Source organism: Tupaia chinensis, unplaced genomic scaffold (assembly GCF_000334495.1).
Source record: "Tupaia chinensis unplaced genomic scaffold, TupChi_1.0 Scaffold000518_1, whole genome shotgun sequence".
In the NCBI taxonomy this organism is placed as follows: domain Eukaryota; kingdom Metazoa; phylum Chordata; class Mammalia; order Scandentia; family Tupaiidae; genus Tupaia; species Tupaia belangeri.
In genome coordinates, this window is record NW_006160031.1 from 11015 (window position 1) to 33580 (window position 22566).

Below are 22566 nucleotides of genomic sequence, written 5' to 3' on the forward strand. Positions count from 1 at the left end.
ATTTACCTTTCTAAAAAATACACCCAGTTTTCAAATATATGAAGTAAACAAATATGTCCTTAGTGGCCCTGTCTCAAGCAGTGCTAATTCATCTCTTGTGTAATAGACTTGGGGGTAGGGCGTGGAACAGGAGGCACTGGGGAAAGTGTCTTAAGAGACACATTGAATCTGCATCAGCACCAGGTATGCAGTATCAAAGTACAAGGAATTAAGCACGTTTTTTAAAAAATTTTTTTTCAACATCATGTTAGACCTTTGTTTTGTTTTGTTTTTGTTTTAAGAGAGACATTTGTGAGACCCAGCAGTTAGCATAATGGCTATGTCGCTGGACTCCCACGTAGTCAACCGCGGTTCGCGTCCCGGATCCGGTGGCTTAAAACTCACGCCGGGCGCGCGTGTGTGTGTGCCCAAGATCCCAAGAGGAGAACAGAGGAGAAGGGATTGTGGTGTGACCATCCCCCATGAGGGGTGATTTCTCGCTTTCTATCTCTATGTCTCTCTCTGTCTGTCTGGTGAGCGCACGCGCCCTATAGCAAAAACCTCTCCAAAAAAAAAATGATGATGGGACCAGCAGTACATGTGCCCACCAGAGAGAGAGAAAATGAGAAATCACCCCAGAGGAGGGATAGCTATATTGCTACCCCTTCCCCTCCATTCTCCTCTCAGGATTTTGGCACCCAAACACATGTATCTGGTGTGTTTCAAGCTGCTAGGTCTGGGACCTGAACCAGTAGGCCATGTGAAAGTCCAGCACCTTAACCGCTATGCCACCCACTGGCCCCTCATGTTAGGCCTTTGTAAAATGATAAGGACTCCTTTGTTAATCCTGTAATATAATGATTATTATACATTCAGATAAGAGGCAAAAAATTACTATTTTCTATTTGCTATTATACAGTATAAGAACTTTTCTTTTCTTTTCACCTTTTTTAAAATTTGCCAGAGGGCAAGTGTGCTTGACAGAGAGACAAGGAGAAAGACAGTGAGAAAGGAACCCCATGGATCATGATCATATAGCAATTCATTTCCTTCATTTTTCCCTTTGTGAAATTTTGGGCAAGTGTGCACATGTACCAGCATAATGCCAGAACTGAACTCAAACAACATAGTTGGCCATATGGGGCCCAGCTGCCTTAGCTACAATGCCACTGGCTGGCCCTCCATTCTTCTTTACTTTCTTTTTTTTTCTTTTTTTTGTATTTTTTTTTCCCATTAGGCACATATGTTCACCAAAGAGAGACCGAAAGAGAGAGAGAGAAAGTGAAGAAGGAAGCACTCCCAGAGAAGATGACTATGCTGCAATCCCTTCTCCTTTTGAGATTTCGGACATGCACACACACATGCCTGGTGTTCCTTTCAAACAGTTGAGTCTGGGATTCAATCTGAGCAAACAGCCATGGGGGATCCAGCCCCCTCAACTAGCACACCCTGTATTCTGATAACAATAGAAAAGATAAAGTGGTTATTATAGATATTTTCCAGAATAAACTGTCAGATTTTAATAGTTGCTTTGCTTTCATATTTATATTTATTGTTTTTATATGTAAATATTGATTTATGATCCTATTTTCTTTTTTTTTTTTTTTTAGGTTTTTGCCATAGGGTGTGTATATTTGCCAGACAGAGAATGGGAACGTGAGAAATTACCCCCTAGGGGAGATGACCACACTATAATCCCTTATTTTCATTCTCTCCTTGGGATTTTGGATACCTTCACCCATGTGCCCAATGTGATTTTTCAAGCTACCGAGTCTGGGACTTGAAGTGAGGTGGACCATATGGGTGTCCAGGCCTTTAACCACTATGCCACCTACTGGCCCTTATTTTTATATTTTTAATTTATATTTTTATATTTGTGTTTATTTAACTTATATAAATACTATGTTTGGGTTTAATTTATATTTTATTGTCTTATATTTCACATTTTTAATGCTTTTTCTATGATTTGATTATATTTTCTATGTCATTTTCTTTGTATTTTCATGCCAAATTCTCAAAAGTAGAAATTTACTATTTCCCCCATAAATGGAAAGGTTTAAGCCATAATTCACTTTACATATCCATTCTTTCTTTTCTTTCCTTCTGGTAGTATAATTGCACTTATGCAAGACTTTGACCTTGCCCATAGCTCAAAACTCTCTGCACTTCCAGAAAGAATTATATTAGTAGTTCTTTCCATTATAAAGATTAGATCATTTCTATTGTTCTAACTCCAAGATCACTGTCTTTTCCTCTGTAATTTCTACTATATTGTTAAGAAAACAATAGTTAATTTTTAAAAAGTATATATTGACATTTTCATTTCTCACTTTTTCATTTTTTAAAAAAGTATGTATTTATTGAGAGGCAGGGAAAAAGAGACAGAGACAGACAGGCATATATAGACAGACAGAAAGACAGAAACCTTTTCAACAGGGCCTTTATCCTACAATCTACCCCCCAGTGTCAGTTGGTCAAGATTATGGACACACATGGTTGCATGCTTACTATAATCAAGGAAGCACCTGAATGCAAAGTTGGGACATTTTCAGTAGATCCAGTTGCAATACTGCTATGCCATTGCCTGGTCCTTTATTATTAAATATACATACTTTTACTTATCTTTGAATATTTCTTAACTTTTTATTTATTTTGAGTATCTCCTTTTATATAATAAAGCATACTTCTATAGATTGGTTGAAAGTTCTTGCATTATTCTATTTTTTAAGAGAATTTTTTTTTTTTTGCTCTAGGGTGCATGTGCTAGCTAGAGAGAGAGAGAGGAAGAGAGAGACAGAAAGCAAGAAATCACTCCCCAGGGGGATGGCCATGCCATAATCTCTTCTCCTCCATTCTCCTTTTGGGATTTTGGGCATACACACACACTTTCCCTGTGTGAGTTTGAAGCTGCTGGATCCAGGACTCGAACTGCAGTCTACTACATGAGAGTCTAGTAACATAACCATTATGCCATCTGCTGGTCTCTAATTCCAGTATTATTCTATTAATACCTGAGTCATCTTTGACTCACCACCTAATGATTGTCATTTCAGTAAGTTATTCTCTTTGGAAATGGGTCATTTTATTTATTTGCATAGCCAGTAATTTTGGTTTTTATACTAGACACTGTGGATATTACATTGCTTAAATTCTGTATTCTGTTATATTCTCCTAAAAACTATGGACAATTTTTGATTTTAAAGCAGTAATGAGCCCTGTTATACTCAGATTTATGTTTACTCTTATCTACTGTAGTATTGGCTCAAACCTTATCTGAAGATTTTAAGCCTTTGTTAACTTTTTTTTTTAACCATAGATATATGGATAAGAGTTAAGCCTGTTATTTGTTCAGGCTCATATACATACATAAGGGACTCTCTAATCTACATTTCTCCCTTCAGAAGGCCTGGCTATGTCTCAGACCCATCTACTTTTTTATGTGTTTTTTTATTTATTTATTTTTTTAGAATGCTCTATCAATGTGAATTAGATACACCTGGCTGATGGGGTTGAATACTTTTATATGATTGTTTGTTTGTTTTTATTTGTTTTGTTTCAGTTTTTTTTATCTATTAACCCTATTACTGAGTGAGTTATTAATTGTCGTCCCTAGTGTCCACACTCTATGACTGAAACTGATTGACTAAAGGATACAGAAACACAGTATATGGATGGATGTAAATACCAGATATAGTGTGTATGTGGAAGAGTAGGGTCTGAGGAAGGACATTTAGAAGAAAAATAGGGAGGCAAAGCATTAAGGGGACAAAGAAATGTGGTATTATCTGTTGAAGATATTTTACAGTTTTATCAACTGTACTAGGGAGAAATGTTCACCCGTTGAAATATTCATTTTGTAAGCTAAATAATGTGATTGAATGTCTTAAAGAAGATGAAATTTTAAAATGTGAAAACAAACAAACAAACAACAACAAAAAGATGCATGCCTGATGTGGCTGGGAAAACTGGGATGTGAACTAGGAGCTTTCCCATATGAATTCCTCCCTGTGCCAATGCAGTTAGGTTTGGTTGATTGCTTCAAATATATTCCCTAATGTTAAACATTAGGATGAGAGCCTTGACATGTTTTCTGAAAGCCAAGCATGGGCTTCATGACAGCTATGTGCCTGGATGAAACTTCACAACACTCAAGCTCTTATTTTCCATCTGTCATGTGAATGCCTGCTTGAAGTCTTTGAAGACCAAGCTCATTTTTGAGTACTGAACTCTGCTCATATTTTCTTTGTTCTAAAATTTCTTCCTGAGGGGCCTAGGATGATACCTACATGCTATCAACCTTACTAAACAGGTCATTTTTGCCTTTGTAATTGTGGCTTACTTCTCATAACCGGACTATGGCATAACATGGCACAATGACTCCCTATTTTTAGGTTAAGCTTAAACTTTTCTCCTGACTTGGAATTTAAATCAAAGCTTTGCTCTTTTAACCAATAACAAACTGAAGAATCTTTGAATCTATCCGTAAGCTGTAAATTCCTACTTCAGGATGTACTGTTTTGTTGGGCCAGATGAATGAATAACGTACATGAATTGATTTCCAACTTTGATTGTAAATTATAGTTTCCTGAAATGTTTAAAGATCTGTTGTGATTCAGCAGTTGGGGGAAGCATTCTCTCAAGGAATCTTGAGATTTTGTTTTCCTAGGCTGTTGTTACCTGAATTGGCTTAGAATAAACCTCCTTCAATGTTAAAAAAAAAAAAAAAAAAAGTCATATATCTCAGTTTTGTATTGTTAGATGCTATCTTAGTTTACTGGGACTCCCATAACATATCATAAGCTGGGTAGCCACAAACAAGAGAAATATATTGTCCCATGACTCTGGATGATAGAAATGACAAAGCAAGATCTCAGCAGGTTGGTTCCTTCTGGAAACTCAGAGAGAATCTGTCCATCTTCTCTTTTCTAGCTTCTAGTATAGCCTGATGTTCCTTTGCTTGTAGTTACAGCACTCTATTTTCTGCCTCTATCATTGTATTGTACTCTTCTTCCTGTATGTCTCCATCTTTACTATTTCTTCTCACTATGTGTATCTGTCTCTGTGTCCAAATTTCTCTTTCTAATTTTCTTTTTTATTTTGGTAGAGAGATTTTTGCTGTAGGGCATGTGTTCTCAGCAGAGAGACAGAGAAAGAAAAAGAGAAAGTAAGAAATCACCCCCCAGGGGGGATGACCACACCACAATCCCTTCTCCTCTATTATCCTCTCAGGATTTGGGGCACACATGCACACATGCACACATGCACACATGCACACATGCACACATGCACACATGCCTGTCATGAGTTTCAAGCCTCCAGGTTCAGGACTCAAACTGTGGTCAACCACGTGAGAGTCCAGTGACATAACCACTACACCATCTGCTGGCTCCCCAAATTTCTTTTTTTCATAGGGACATGAATCATGTTGGTTAGGTTAGATCCTGATTAATGACCTCATCAAAATTTGGTTACATCTGTAAGAATCCTACTTTCAAATAAGATTATATTCTTGGAGCCAGCAGATGGCACACGGGTGGCGGGGGGTGAGGGTTGGTGGGGCAGGGGTGGGGGGTGATTGCTTACTTTCTCTCTCAATATTTCTTACTCTCTCTGTGTCCCCAGTGAACACATATGCCCTAAGGCAAAAACCTCTAAAAAACAAAATTATGTTCTTTGTCCTGGGGGTTAGAACTTCACCCTATCTTTTTGGGAGGATACAATTCCACTACCTCATAGACATGTAAACCTATAAGATTATTATGGCCTTTTAATGAACTGGCTCTCTAATCGTTGCAGAGTTTTACTTTATCCTTATTATTTATTGATTTGTAGTATACTTTTGCAATATTAACATAAACAAACTTTCTTTTGATTAGTGTATGGTTGGTTTATCTTTTTCTATCCTTTAACTTTTAAATTAAATAGCTTACATTTGTTGTGGGATTTTGATGTGGAGTTTTGTAGATAACGTATTTAAATAATGGTTAGAAATCAGTTATGACAAGGGGGCCAGCAGGTGACATGATGGTTAAGGTGATGGACTCCCACATGTCCAACAATAGCTCAGGTCTTGGAACTGGCAGCTTGCTCTCTCACTTTCTCTCTCTCTTGCCTTCTCTCATCAAATTGAAAAAATAATGATAAATAATTTTTTTAAATCAATTATAACAAGCTCTGATGGTGTATAAGTTTCATTTTTGTTCATGATACAGAACTTGTGCAGAGCACTAGGAAGAAGGAAGGAGAAGGAAGCACTCTCCATAGGGTCTTGTCTCATAGCAGTCCCCGTCCCTCAGCTCTCCAGCTTCTTATACTCCTGCACGCATGAACATGCACCGAGCATATTTTCAGGTTGACCTGGGATTCAGACCTGTGCTCAGTCATGTGCTCAGTTACAGTTCAGTTTGCTATCTACTGTATAATCAGACTGGGCCAAATTTTTATTTTAGGTGTGGGTAGGTATTTATAGCACTTGTACTTAAGGTAATTATTAATATGGTTTTATGTCTTATTGCTTTATTTGTTCTCTCTGTTTTACATGCCCACTTTATCTTTTTCTTTTCTTTTTTTTTTTTTTTGGTTATTTGACTTTTTTTAATGACATATTTTTGCTATAGAGCATATGTACTCACTGGAGGGACAGAGAGGGAGAGAGAGACAGACAGAAAGTAAGCAATCACCCCCCCAGGGGGAATGGCCATGCAAAAATTCCTCCACTCTCCTCTCAGGATTTTGGACATGCATGCATATGTGCCTGGGGTGAGGTTTAGTCTGCTAGATCCAGGACTCAAATCGCAGTTGACTACGTGGAAATCTGGCAATGTAACAATTACTCTATCTACTGTTTCCTATGACCATGTTTTAAAAGGATCTTGGGGGGAAGGGGGGCGGCCGGGAGGAGCAGGGAATAGTGCCACGGTGGAGCAGTATTGTACTGCTCAATAAATGCCAGATCACCCACCTGAAATCTCAGCCTGGTCAGCCTGAAACTTGCCAGACATAGATGTGAATGCCCAGTATTGGATGAACCGGAGGAAAGGGATGGTGACATGAACAATCCCTGTTGAAAATTCTTCTCTCTGGGGACCAGCAGTTAGCATAATGGCTATGTCGCTGGACTCCCACGTAGTCAACCGGAGTTCGCGTCCTGGATCCGGTGGCTTAAAACTCACACCGGGCGCGTGTGCGTGCATGCCAAAGATCCCGAGAGGAGAATGGAGGAGAAAGGATTGCGGCATGGCCATCGCCCCAGGGGGGTGATTTGTCACTTTCTGTCTCTCTGTCTCTCTCTGTCTGTCTGGTGAGCGCACGCGCCCTATAGCAAAAACCTCTCCAAAAAAAAAAGTTCTTCTCTCCCTCGCTCTCTCTCTCATGTATTGCACACGTGCACTATCATAAATTAAATTAAAAAGAACACTTATTTTATCTATTGAGTTTTTTCATGCATCTTTTTTGTAGAATTTTAAATTATATTCTATTTTAGAAATAAAAATATACAAGATTAACTTTTCAGTCTCTAGAATAAATATTCTCCACTTAAGTGAAGTATAGAAACCTGTCTGCCATATATTTTTTCTTTCCTTCTTCTTTGTTGTTGTCATCTAAAATATTAAATCAACGTACAGGGACTGTGAAGTGATGTGGTGCTTGAGATGCTGGATTCCATATGGCTGACCATGATTTCAGACCTGGTCCTGATGGCTTGCTTTCTCTCTCTCTCTCTCTCTCTCTCTCTCTCTCCAGTCAAGTTGAAAATGATAATGATGAATATAATTAAATAAAATAATTCTTTAAAAAAATCAAAGTATGTAGAAAACACCATCAGATAATGTTATAATTTTTGCTTTCAGCATCAATATATTTTCAAACTTCATGAAATTGAAAATAGCCTATTGTGGGACCAGCAGTTAGCATAATGGCTATGTTGCTGAACTCCCATGTAGTCAACTGCAGTTCTAGTCCTGGACCCGGTGGCTTAAACTCACGCCAGGCGCATGTGCATGCGTGCCCAAAATCCTGAGAGAAGAATGGAGGAGAAGGTATTGTGGCATGGTCATCCCCCTTGAGGGTGATTTCTCGCTTTCTGTCTCTCTGTCTCTTTCTATCTGTTTGGCGAGCGCACGCACCCTATAGCAAAAACCTCTCCAAAAAAAATATTTTTGCTGGACGTAGATTTTCTTGATTGACATTTATTTATTTGTATAAGCACTTTAAAAATATTGTGCCTATTCTTCTGGTCCCCCGTTTCAGACTTGAAAGCTACAGTTATTTAAGTCATTATTCTATTATACGCAATTTGTCATTTTTCTCTTCCTGCTTTCAAGATTTTTTTTCCTTTTTAGCAGTATGATTATGACATTTTGGGGTGCGAAATCTCTGAATTTTGCAGAATTTCTTTATTCCATAAGTTTTTTCCATAAAACTGGAAAATTTTCTGTCATTATTATTTAAAATATGCTTCTGTATTATACTTTCTTCTTGAAATCAAATGCACACATATTAGGCCCTTTGTTAGTGTTCTACAAGTCCCTGAGGATATGTTTATTTTTTTCCAAATGTTTTTCTATTATTAAAACTATATAATTTACAATGCTCTATCATCATGTTCGTTGACTACCTCTTGTCTTATCATCATTTTTTTTTAGTGGTTTTTGCTATAAGGCCCATGTGCTCGCTCGCCAGACCGAGAGAGACAGAGAGACAGAAAACGAGAAATCACCCCCCAGGGGTGATGGCCATGCCACAATCCCTTCTCTTCCAGTCTCCTCTTGGGATCTTGGGCATGCATGCACACGTGCCCGGCATGAGTTTTAAGCCACCGGGTCCAGGACACGAACCGTGGTCGACTACATGGGAGTCCAGCAACATAGCCATTATGCTAACTGCTGGTGCCATCATCACTTTTTTATTTGGAGAGGTTTTTGCTATAGGGCGCGTGCGCTCGCTAGAGAGACATAGAGACAGAAAGCGAGAAATCACCCCCCAGGGGGGATGGTCATGCCACAATCCTTTCTCCTCCATTCTCCTCTCAGGATCTTGGGCACGCACGCACATGCAGCCGGCGTGAGTTTTAAGCCACCGGGTTCGGGACACGAACCGTGGTTGACTACGTGAGAGTCCAGTAACATAGTCATTACGCTAACTGCTGGTTCCCTACATCTCATTCCTTAAGTTCAGCATCACTCTCTGCATTGTAAGCATGTGCAGCAAAATGCAGCACTCTTTTTGGGCTACCAATCCTGCATCCACCCCACTCTTTGGCTGGGGCTCATCTGCCAACTCTAGCATTATAATGACAGAATGACCCACAGTGTTTCTGTAAAGTGAAATCTTTCAGATACTTGGTGGCTTTTCAGATATGCATACCCTTGATGACCTAGGCAGATTCATAGGCATTCTTAAAGTGAACACAAAGATTTGGACCTCTTATTTGAATGGTTTTGTGGGGTGCTCTGGATCAAGTTAATAGCAAACCATTGTCAAATATCACTTCAGGTCACTTGCAAGAAGAGATCAGATGATCTCTTAAAATTAATATCAATGATTATTACAGGGTCTGCAGAACAACTCCTCTTATTCTTATAGCTGAAAATGAACATTATAGGTTGCTAGGACATGAGTCTGAGTATGATAGGAAGCAGATGACTGTTAGCAAATATGCAGCTTTGAACTCAAGTTCACGTTTTCCTACAGTTTGGGTTTATTGAGTTTGTAGGCCTTTTATAATTTGGCTCTCTGCTAGTGTGTCAGTTTGCGTGCTTTACCTGAGAGTGCTTACATAGGAATTAAACCTAAGCTTTCTGGATATAGTCTGACAACCTCCTCACCCTTCCCTTCACACACCATCTCTACTTACCCACTGGATCTACCTCAGGCACCGAAGGGTTTTCCTTTATTTTCTGTGAGTGCAGTGATGCTCTTACATAGAGACTGATTACTTTTAATCATCAACTTATACATGATATTAAGCAATAGTTTTAGCATATCTTCATCCACTATAGTTGTAGAATTGTGCTATATTTATAACATTTACCTTGTATTACATTATATTAATTATTTTTACTCTAAATTCTTATTATTTAGAAGCAGACATATCTGCTTTATGTAGTGGTTTGAGGAGACGAATTTAGGAATTGCTTCATTTTCCTGAGAATTCACATGTATAATTGCATTATTCTTCAAAATGTAATTTTCTGTACCATTTATTCATTATAGCATAGAGTTTAGTAAATCTGTCTTTGTCCTCTCTTAATATATACTAGTTATTAGGCTGATTTATTTTAAGTTTTAAATTTTGTTTATATACAGAGTGCATGTATGCACACAAGAGAATAAGACAGTGGGGACGAGGGAGACAAAATGAGAGAGTGAGAAACAGACAGAACAAGGTCTTGTTATACCTCGATTCCTGTTACCTAGCCCTTTAGCTCTTCAGGATCTCAGTCTCATGTTCATGCTTTGGTGTGTTTTTAAGCCAACTCTGGGATCTGAATCTGCAGGTGGCCGTGTGGCTTCCATTCCAGGAGTTCAGTTTGATATCAATTGTGCCACCAAGCTGAACTTGTATATATTAATATGATACAATTGTTAAAGAGGCCAGGAATGTGTAATCCACTTTTCTCCTATATGATTGTTAGTTTCTTCCATCTACACTCCTTGGCTTTCAAGGTTACCATGGAATTAGGTTCAACTTGAAAAAAAGAGAAAAGAACATGCAAATTTTCTCAGATACCCTCAACAACTTAGAAAACTTTCTGATTTCTTTTATTCCAGTCAGTTTTATGTGTCAGAAATTCCATAATTTTCTTTCTTTAAACGGTTATCTCATTTGCCTGTTTCTCTTTCATTTTTGTGAAATGAAGGGTGGCTATCGGAATCAAAAACTTTGCTTTGGGAAAAAGCAAATTTATGGTCTGGATCTGGGACTAAAGCTCTTGAACTGGGATGTCACAATTTGCCTTTTTTTTACTTAAAGTTTTTTTATTCTTATTTTATTCTTAATGTTATTTGTTTTATTCATGTTTAGAGCTTGGACATGGTTGTATTTTCTAAATTGACTCAACTCCAATTTTCTGCATCCTCTTTGTTCTCTTTCATTTCTGCTCTCAAATTAGCCAATACTACCTCAAGGTAATGCCTAGCAAGTGAGGAAAGAATGGGAAAATATATTCAGTGGTAAGTGAAAAATGATTTAAACCAAGAATACTATACCCAGCAAGACTGTCATTCCCATTGTCAAGATTGTCTAAACAATAGCAATCATAGCTAACTTAATCATCTCCACACACTATTGACTTTATTCAATGACTTCTTCTGAGCTATTACTTTAGTAGATCCTTAGGCTTCCAAATAAGACAACTATCTTAAAAAGATATATTTCTATTCCCTTACATAAATTTTCATGACTCCTGACTTCTATCGGTTTCTCACTGTTTGTAAATGCCACATATCTGAACTTTTTGTTATAATAGCTGACTACTCTGAATAGATGCCATATATAGTTTAAAATAAGCCAAATTTATTTCTTGTTTTCATGAATTATTATGGATATTTCAGTTAAATGGAGATAGATGAGGTCTCCCTAAAATTGTGTGTGTGTGTGTGTGTGTGTGTGTGTGTGTGAGTGTGTAGAGGGAGAGGGAGAAGCAGTCTTTCACAAGCACATTTATCATATATAAAGCTTACCAAACTCTTAAGTATGAGCATCTGGCAGGTAGGTGGGGGAATAGAACAGGAGGTCATATATTAGGTATTTTAATTAGGCAGTCTAGAAATGGTGCATATTGCTTCCACATACATTCTGTTCACTTTCAGCAAAAGTACTTAGTGACACCTAACAGCATAGAAAAGATAGAAAATGTGGTCTATTGTGTTTCCAAGGTTGACAGCCACCATGTTTGCAGACAAATTCCAACTAGATTGCAAAAGTAGGCACTCTTGAAAAGTTTGGTTTTTATAGAGACAAAAAAATAGAATAATCAAGGTTCATAAAAGGCAAGATTAATGAGAAAGCATAAATATAAATATGACTGAGGAACAAATTATATAAATAGTGTCAAAACCTTCTGATTTTGTACCTATTCATCATTTAGTGGGATATATAGCTCGTTTTTTCTTCACATCTTTGAAAGGAATGTAACTTTTTTAATTAATTCATTGATAGCTTGCTTCACTTGCTTCAGTGGTAAGTGAAAAATGATTTAAACCAAGAATACTATACCCAGCAAGACTGTCATTCCCATTGTCAAGATTGTCTAAACAATAGCAATCATAGCTAACTTAATCATCTCCACACACTATTGACTTTATTCAATGACTTCTTCTGAGCTATTACTTTAGTAGATCCTTAGGCTTCCAAATAAGACAACTATCTTAAAAAGATATATTTCTATTCCCTTACATAAATTTTCATGACTCCTGACTTCTATCGGTTTCTCACTGTTTGTAAATGCCACATATCTGAACTTTTTGTTATAATAGCTGACTACTCTGAATAGATGCCATATATAGTTTAAAATAAGCCAAATTTATTTCTTGTTTTCATGAATTATTATGGATATTTCAGTTAAATGGAGATAGATGAGGTCTCCCTAAAATTGTGTGTGTGTGTGTGTGTGTGTGTGTGTGTGTGAGTGTGTAGAGGGAGAGGGAGAAGCAGTCTTTCACAAGCACATTTATCATATATAAAGCTTACCAAACTCTTAAGTATGAGCATCTGGCAGGTAGGTGGGGGAATAGAACAGGAGGTCATATATTAGGTATTTTAATTAGGCAGTCTAGAAATGGTGCATATTGCTTCCACATACATTCTGTTCACTTTCAGCAAAAGTACTTAGTGACACCTAACAGCATAGAAAAGATAGAAAATGTGGTCTATTGTGTTTCCAAGGTTGACAGCCACCATGTTTGCAGACAAATTCCAACTAGATTGCAAAAGTAGGCACTCTTGAAAAGTTTGGTTTTTATAGAGACAAAAAAATAGAATAATCAAGGTTCATAAAAGGCAAGATTAATGAGAAAGCATAAATATAAATATGACTGAGGAACAAATTATATAAATAGTGTCAAAACCTTCTGATTTTGTACCTATTCATCATTTAGTGGGATATATAGCTCGTTTTTTCTTCACATCTTTGAAAGGAATGTAACTTTTTTAATTAATTCATTGATAGCTTGCTTCACTTGCTTGTTCCTGAGAGTGTAAATAAATGGATTCAACATTGGTGAAATTGAAGTAATAAGAAGTGAAATTCCTTTATTAATAGCCACTTCATCCTTGGCTGATGGTTTGACATAAATGAAGATGCAACTGCCATATGTAATGGAAACAACGATCATGTGGGAGGAACAAGTGGAAAAGGCTTTTTTCCTTTGCTGGGCAGAAGGGAATCTCAGAATAGTCCGGATGATATAAATGTAGGAGAGAACTACACAAATGAGGGTGATGATAAAGGTCAACACGGCACACGCTATCACCATCTGTTCTATCAACCATGTGTCTGAGCAAGAGATCTTCAAGATAGGAGATGCATCACAACAAAAATGATCAATGATGTTTGAGTCACAGAATTCCAGGCCTAACCCCAGGCTGATTGGTGGGAGAATGATGATGAGAGCTGCCACCCAACTGAAGAGAATGAAGTTCTTGCAGACTCTGCTGTTCATGATGGTCATATAATGCAGTGGTTTACAGATGGCCACATAGCGATCGTAGGACATGGTGGCCAGGAGAAAAAATTCTGTTACTGCAAAGAGGTCTGTAAACAGCAGTTGACTGGCACAAGCATCATAGGTAATGGACTTGTCCCCAGATGATATGCTATATAGGAATCTGGGAACACAGGCAGTTGTGAACGAAATTTCTAAAAAGGAAAAATTTTGGAGGAAAAGATACATGGGTGTTTTAAGCTGAGAGTCAATGAGAGTGAGGGTAATGATTGTTAGATTTCCAGATGCACTCAATATGTAAGAGAGAAACAGAAAAACAAAAAGTAGAACTTGTAGCCTCGTGTCATCTGTCAGTCCCAGCAAGATGAAAGATGTTATTGTTTGATTTCTCATCTTCAAATAGTGTCTCCCATCCAATCTGCTTAAAACAGTAAGGAAGACTTTATAGGAGAAACTTTGGAGTTCTAACTAGCTTCTGACCTCAAGAGAAATAAACTTAAAAGTGATTCCCATATAACTGGTTATTAGAGAAGCAATCAATGTTTTGTCACTTTCTCTTTGTGTCACAAAAATTACCATATCAAATCACATGTTTCATACTGCCACTTCTGATGAATCTTTAATATAGAAGGTGTCACTTCAACTCTGACAAACATCATTGAAAAACATCCCTTTTTCTAAATTGTTTCTGAATCAATAATTCGGCAGTCTCTTAATTTCTTCCCCCTAGACAGATTTTTAGTAGAGAAGTTCCAAAATAAATTACTATGGTTTTGGTTAAGAAAATCCTAACATTATGGGGCCAGTAGATGGCAAAATGGATATATTGCTAGATTCTCATATGGCCAACTTCAGTTCAAGTCCCAGACTTGGCACCTTGAAACTCATGCCAGGCATGTGTACATGACTCCCCCAAATCCCGAGAGGAGTATGGAGGAAAAAGGATTTTTACATGGCCATCCACCTGGGGTTATTTCTGGCTTTTTGTCTCTCTGTCTCACTCTCTCTCTACAACAATCACAGGCACCCTCTAGTAAAAATTTCTCTCAAAAAAAATTCCTACCATTAAAGTTCATATGTGTATTAATTATTATAGTGACAATGAATGATCATCTTGTAGTTGTTGTCCTTCATCTAGGAGATATGTTTAAAACATTTTTCTTGCATATATTTTCTTAAAGACTCATTTAATGTGTTAAGCCCAAAATTTTCAAGGCTTTTGCCATAGAAAATTGTTTAAATGTATATTCAACATTTACTCTTGGCTATATTTTCTTCCACACGTTTACTAGAAAGTCTATGTTATATATTTTGTGCCTCAGAAGATACCTTGTGCTAAAAAGATTCTTTTCTAGCTATCAAATATAAGTATGGAATTGTATTATCTGATTAGTTTCTTTTTATGTTCTTTTAACACTAAAAATTCTATTTTCTAAGTAGCCATTACAGTTTTATATTCACTAGATCTTAAAAGGTAAGTATTTTGTTTGTTTGTTTCTTGCTTGGTTTTTGTTTTTGATTTTGTTTTTCAACTTAACAGAAGGTTGTGTGCTCATGTGAAGAGAAAGTGAGAAAGTACCTCCCATGGGATACGGTCATAACACCATCTCTTCTCTTCCATTTCTCTCTCTTTTTAGGATTCTGGGCATGCACATGCACCTGGCATGATTTTCAAGTTATTGGGTCCAGGACTCTAATCATTCAGCTAGTTATATGGGATCCACCTGCCTTAACCACCATGCTACTAGCTGAACCATTAAAGAGAAGACTTTTAACATTAAAATTCAAAAATTAGGTTCCCTCATTTCTTTTTAAACACATTTTGTAGAGGTGCATTTCCACTTGTGTGTATTTCACAGTGATAGTTTATATTCAGAATTTAGTATAGAGAAATAGGGCATTAGCCATGGTTTATGTTTACAGAGCTGAAGAGACGCGTCTCCGAATTTTTCTGTTTTGGGTCAGCAATGTTTCCGTTGGATATACACTCAGTGACCTCTGTTAACATCAGATTTAATAAAACTAAGCCATTTATTTTTTTCTTTCCTTTTTTTTTGGTACACGATTCTGTTTATTATGACTTTTGGAAGACTGAACTCAAGTTAGTTTACGAATGGACAAATGAGATGCATAAAGGTGAATTAATTTTCTTCTCACAATTGGGTAGCAAAAGAAAATTCCTGGCAACCTTTCACTTTACACATCCTTTAAAATTCCTGTCATTTTATAATTGTCTCCACTTACCTATTTCCCAGTGAGATAACTCATCTGATTCTAGGACCATGTCAATGACCCTGGCCAAATCATCATTAGCTTCCTACTTGCTTCACTTGTTAAACACTACTCAGTCTTCATTTATCTCAGTTTCACTGCTGGAAGTGAGACTTTGAACAGCTAACTTCCTGAATGTCTTTATAGATTAACTTCCACTATCTTACATTTTGCTGAATTTTTACTTACCACTGTTCTTTCCTGTTCTCCTTCATGGCTCTGATTCCTTTTTTAATCTGTGTGGTTGATGATACACCTGCAAGCGATACTTTTTTTTATTCCTTCACTCAGCTCTCAATCTTTAGGAAGGTCTTAAATAAGGTGACTTAAAATAGGCTGATGGTTCTCAATTTATATCTTTAGGGAAAGTACATAGTATAGTTTTCTGACTTAATTCACTTACTCTTGGACATCTAGATAAGACTCAGGCTCTGAATAAAGATTTTTCCTTTTTCCTTTCCTCAAATAATTTGCTTAATTTCTTTATTTTGTGCTTTTTATGTGCAAAATTCAGATAAAAATAGTATGTATAATTTCCGTTATACAGGTCAAGTTCAGGTAATGCACATAAGATACTATAACTGTGTCTGGAACATGGCAAAAACTCTTCATATTTACTATATTAAAATTTTCTTTTTTAAAGGAATTATTTTAACTTCATTTATTTATTTATTCTAATCTGACCAGAGAGGGACTGAGAGAGAAGGAAAGTGAGAAAGAAAGCTTCCAAGTCCAGGACTCAAACCAGTCAGTCATGTGGGAGTCCAGCGCCGTTCACCACCACACCACCTGCTGGCCCCGACTATATTGAAATTTCACTTTATTTTATAAAAACTATTGAGATTCTTTTAGAGGTTCACCTTTCAGGATTTTTTTTTTTTTTTGAGAGGTTTTTTGCTATAGGGCATGTGCGCTCACCAGACAGAGAGAGACAGAGAGATAGAAAGCAAGAAGTCACCCCCCAGGGGGGATGGCCATGCCGCAATCCCTTCTCCTCCGTTCTCCTCCTGGGATCTTGGGCACACACACATATGCACCCGGCGTGAGTTTAAGCCACCGGATCCGGGCCGCAAACCAGGGTCGACTACGTGGGAGTCCAGCGACATAGCCATTACGCTAACTGCTGGTCCCTTCCAGAAGTTTAACTATAGCATTCATTATTGTAAGTTTTCCCTCTGATTAGTTCTAAATCTCTATAAGAAAATTTTTACTTCCTTTTTCTGCAGCCATTTTTCAGTTAATCTTCAGGTCTTGTCATTTCTGTATCTTTATATCTTGCTAATGTTTTTTCTTTCTCACAAAACTAATTTTACACTGGGTATCTTTATCTCACAGCTGAAATATTGCAAAAGTATATTAATATTTGCTTAACATCTTTGGTTCCCCTATTCAGTCTTTAAAATCGAAGTAATTAGAATCATTTCTCTAAAACTCAAGTATGATTAATTCTGTTCATATGTATTATAAAAACAGTTTTGATCTGTCTTTTCCTCATATTAAGATTTTTTATATAATTATTATCCTTTGATCTATGGCTTTAAATAATTATTTAAAGTATAATCTAATATAAACTAATTCTTTAAATTATTTTATATGCAATTGTATTATTTAAATATAATCTATGTTTTTAAATGACTATTGTCCTTTGATCAACATTTTATAAGAATTAATAACCAAAGCATATGCACGTACATTTGAGGATTTTTTAATTAATTAATTTATATATTTATTTAGGAGTTTTTGCTATAGGGCACGTGCACTCATTAGAAATACAGAAAGAGACAGAAAGTGAGAAATCACCCCTCAGAGGGGATGGCCACACAGCAGTCCCTTCTCCTCCATTCTCCTCTCCGGATCTTGGGCACACATGCACATGCATCTTGTGTGAGCTTAAGCCCCAGGTCCGGGACTCGAACCGCGTTCGACTACATGGGAGTCCAGCGACATAGCCATTACACTAACTGCAGGTCCCTCATTAATTTATTTTTAATTAGATCAGAGAAAGACAGACAAAGCAAGCTACCAGGTCTGGGACTTGAACCATGGTTGGCAATGTGGGAGTATCCAGCACCTTCACAACACCACCTGCTCGCCCCTGAGAATATATTTTCTATAAATTATGCAAGTATATTTTTAATTATCCTGCTTTCCATTCTTACAAAGAATTTCCTTGTAACCCATGATTAACCTCTCATTTATGCAGAAGTTCATTCATTTTAACAATAGTGATGAGAATGACCACATTTATGGATTTTGAGTTTCAAATGCTTCAAGCTCTGAGATGAATGGAATATTTTCAGCAATAAATATTTTTATTCAGGGGAATGAGTAAGAATATGGTTTCTCATCCTTAGATCATTGATGAAATTATTTAATGGAGGATAAAAGAGTTAGTGAATGACGTAAAGTTCAGCGACTAAATGAGGTGTCCATGACTAGGGCCCTCTATCATTTTCCACTGATGTGGAGCCAGAATAGAAGAAGGGAAGAAAATGTAATTGATTTCTGTGGTTTCTTCTCCTCGTAGAGATCTAAGGAGAATAACCTTTTTAATCAAAGTTAAGAACACCTAGTTTATGAAATTATTGTGAGACCTGACTGAGATAATGCATGCACAGTGCCTTTAAAATTTTAAGTTAAAGCCACTCCCTCTATATCTTTCTCATCTTCATTTTCATCCTCCTCATCTCCTCATCTTCACTTTGCTCTATAAATTGTCCAGTATTTATGCATTAGCATAAACGTATGAGGCCTCTAAACACATAGCCATTGTGTCTATTTTTTTTTTCTGGAGTTCTTTATAAACCTTGAGAATTATGGTGCCTCTGATAACCTGTTCAATGTCTTGCTGGTAAACTATTAAGAGCAGAGTTTATAGACTACAACTTTCAATATGAGGCAGCAGGTTTTCCACACTCTTCTCTCAACTATCATTAATTACTTTATAATATGGGCATTATTTCCTTTTTAAATAGTCAGCTTTGCAAACAAAGCATTCTATATTCCTCCATTTCACGCTAGAAAAGGATTTCCCATGAAACATGTAATTAGGTTATTATGTAATAATTTCACTTATTTCTTGTCAACTACACCACAGAAAAAACTGAAGGTGTGTTCTCAGGTTTGTAAACTGAGGCATGTTGTTTCTTACTGACAGTAACAGAAGCGGGATTATATTACTGTATGTAGGAAATTATCTATGGTTTATATGCATAGGTAGAAAAGGAAGACTTATCCAGGCTCAGGAGGATAAATAATTAGCTGGTAATCTGCACCCTCTTTGAAAAGATAATGTAGGACTTGACACTTCTGAACTAAATTGAGAAACTTCATTTTAGTTTTTAGTTTTTGCTATAGGGGACATGTGCTCTCCAGAGAAAGGGAGAGAGATGGAGAGAAACCGAGAGAGAGAGACAGAAAGAGACCAGACAAAAATCATCTCAGGGGGATGGGTATGGCCATGCTGCAATCCCTTTTTTTCTATTCTCCACTCAGGACTTTGGTTACATACACACACATTCAAGCTGCCAGTCAGGGACTTGAATCATGCAACTGGCCTTGTAGAATATAGTTCCCTTACTTCCACACCACCTGCTGGCCCAAATTAAGAAACTTAAGGTCTCAGCTCTTGACCTGGGCATCCAAACTCAGAGAGTGTCCCAGTTTCCAAAATTCATTTCCATTTCTAATCACTAATACTTATTTTCTATAATATCCAAATATTAAATGAATGTATGAGAAAGTTAATTTACTTGCATTTTCAATATAGCATATTTCAAGGACTATTTAAATTTATAATTATCTCATTGATTTCCAATAACATTGCAGATAATTCAACATTCTAATTCACCATATTATAATTATACCTACATATAAATATCTATGTATTGGTGAGCATAATAGTGTGGGGCAGACCACTTATGTTTACTCCTCAAATTATTTATTTTCTCTGAACACTCATAAATTCATTCGAATCACATTTCTTGAAAACCGTAATGTGACTGGTACTGATATTCGATGAGAAAAGAGAGTGAAACCAATAGACCCATCCCTTTAATAATGCATGTAATGAATACTTCCAGAGTCAAATCCCTCCCATTTAATTTTCATAGAACAAAATAACAACCAAAATAATGATTTTCTTTGTAGAGATATCCCTACTAATTTTTTTTCACTGATTTTTTTTAAATGAGTATGATATTTTATAAAGACCAAAGAAAGAGAATTTTGGATGAAGTAAATTAACAAACAAGTGCATACTCACACGTATTGATGACGTTCACAGCTTCAGTTGCAGGGGTATCACCCTGACACTCACAAACATGAACGTGAAGTATAATGGGGTCAGATATGGCATGAATTTTCCTCTCATGAAGACTTGCATATCACAGGCACTTTTTTGTTTTGTGTTTTTGCAATCAATAGTGCTCTCTAAATTGTCAACAAACTCATTAAAGATCCTACTCCACTTCAAATCTAGAAAACAAAATCTTATAACTCAAAGTTGAAATAAAGGGACATTTATTTTAAGTATCTATGAACTGTAAAGTGATTAATTTACAGTAAAGTAAAATATTTTGAGAAGATTCAAAAGCGAGATTCCTGATTTCTGTGGGCAAAGATGGATTTTCACAATGTGAAAAAAAAGATGAGTGTTTTATTACTTCAGTCTCTTGTGGATATGCTGGGGCCAGCTCTGAAGATAAATAAAAGTCCTTTGTGACCAAAGTTCAAACGTGGCTAATGAATTTAATATTAAACCAATTTTGGCAAGATACCTAACAGTTAGCAGTGGGAACAGTGTCCTCAGAGACAATAATGAATTTGATTAGACACAGTCCAAGTATGAAGCAATATTTTCCTGATGAAAAGGCAATTCTGGCTCCAACTCATAGGTAGCAAAATATTAACAAAGAAAAATTGCTTTATGTCTGTATTTTTAGTGGAAAAATATGTAAATATACTTGAAAGTAGTCCATTTTCTCAGTCAAAAATTACAAATAACTTTCCATGTTAAAAATATAGATACACACCATTCTTTTTCTCCATTAGATCCTTTATGGAAAACTCATTATTTAACTCATAAAGCTCCTCGAAATTTAATTATTTTAAAATTATATAGCCAAAGTCCTCCAATAATTATTTCATGTAAATATCATGTTTTTCTTTAATATAATAAGCATTGGAATTTCTAAAGCTAAAGGAGGAGTAAGACAAATTTGAAGTATATTACCTCATTTAGCTTATAGTGTTTAGTACCACATTACATTCACAAAAGTATATAGACCTCTAATTCATCATTGTTGGGGTAGTCGGATATGAAGGGACCCCACCTTTATTCCTTGCTTGAGTCCTAAGTCAACTAGACAGAGAAAATACACAAATAAATTGGAGATTAAAATATTAGTTTTATCATAGATAGAACTAGTGAAATCATGACTTTGGATATCAAAATTTTTTTAAAAATCTGAGTCATATCTACTGGAGAGGGAGTGCTAGAGATCCAACTCTACCCAACCAACCAAGACAGACCCCCCCCCTTTTTTATTGGATTATTCATATCATTTTATTTATTAGTATTTTCTTTAATTTGCTATAGAGCAGGTGTGCTTGCCAGACACAGAAAGAGAGAGAGAAAGGAAAATTAGAAAACAAGTTGCCAGGTCTGGGACTTGAATCAATGTCAGCCATTTGGAAGTCCTGCACCTTAAGAATCAGGCCACCTGTTGACCCTGAGACAGAACTGCTGGGAGCCGTACCCCAGCCGGGGTGGGTGCACAGGAAGGCGATGGGGGTGAACAGGAATCAGACTAAGACCTCATGCCCTTTAGCATGTTCTTAGCCTGCTACAGCCAGAGTAAACTCCGGACTGCAGCTCTGATGGCCAGAAGTCATGCATATTTATTATGGAAGAAGTTTTACAGGGGTAGGATGGAAGAGGGGAAATAAGTGAAGGATTTTACTCCAAAAGGTAAGGCATTCAAAGTATAGGAACAATAATCATAAAACATGACATCTGTTTTGTTTAGGTATAAACAGTCATAATTTTTAGAACGAGGAAGTCCATTTTTCGGGTGCATCTTCTTCTTTGATCTTGATTACCAGGGAGGGTCTTTGGATGAGAGGGTTTCTAGGAATTTTCAGTCTCAGACTAGTTTGATTACTTTAGTCCCAGATTGGCTTGAGAATTTTGAGCCTCAGGTCAGCTTTTGAGAACTTCAGCTTCAGGCTAGGGTGACAGTGATTACAAGAGCCTAGAAATAAATCCTGTCTGGTTTAGTAAAGACAAGGTTAGTATATACTAAAGTGAAATACCTATGTTATCTTTGGGGTAGTCTACAAGTAAGAGGGTGAGTCTATATAGGAAAGGAATGTGGCCTTGTGAGTAGGTAAAGGTTACTGTGTACTTGGGACCCTCTACATGCTGGTCTTTGGGGTAACAGCATCTCGTGGATGAGTCCCTGAGTCCCTCCTGGCTACTGAGATACTTTGCCCATTAGTAGCTTTAACCTAGACCTTTTTAATGCTTATCTATGTAATCTCCAGTAGGAGAAGTGAATGTAGCATTCTTTATTGACATTTTCCAGGAGGGTGGGATGAGTCTAATGGGAGTAACCCCTGTTCGCAGCCTTTGTGGATCCGCACTCT

The 22566-nt window shown here is 36.8% G+C and overlaps 1 protein-coding gene across 1 annotated transcript; it reads right to left on the reverse strand.

The window, feature by feature from the left end:
• Positions 1 to 13104: 13104 nt before the first annotated feature.
• Positions 13105 to 14040, reverse strand: LOC102475697 (olfactory receptor 6C2). The gene has a single exon (XM_006156838.1). It carries the CDS (start codon positions 14038 to 14040, stop codon positions 13105 to 13107), a length of 936 nt encoding a protein of 311 aa, XP_006156900.1.
• Between the last annotated feature and the right edge of the window lie 8526 nt (positions 14041 to 22566).

What these genes read in the sequence shown, in the direction of transcription:
- LOC102475697 (XM_006156838.1), bottom strand. Translation starts at nt 14,040, where the DNA reads ATGAGAAATCAAACAATAACATCTTTCATCTTGCTGGGACTGACAGAT.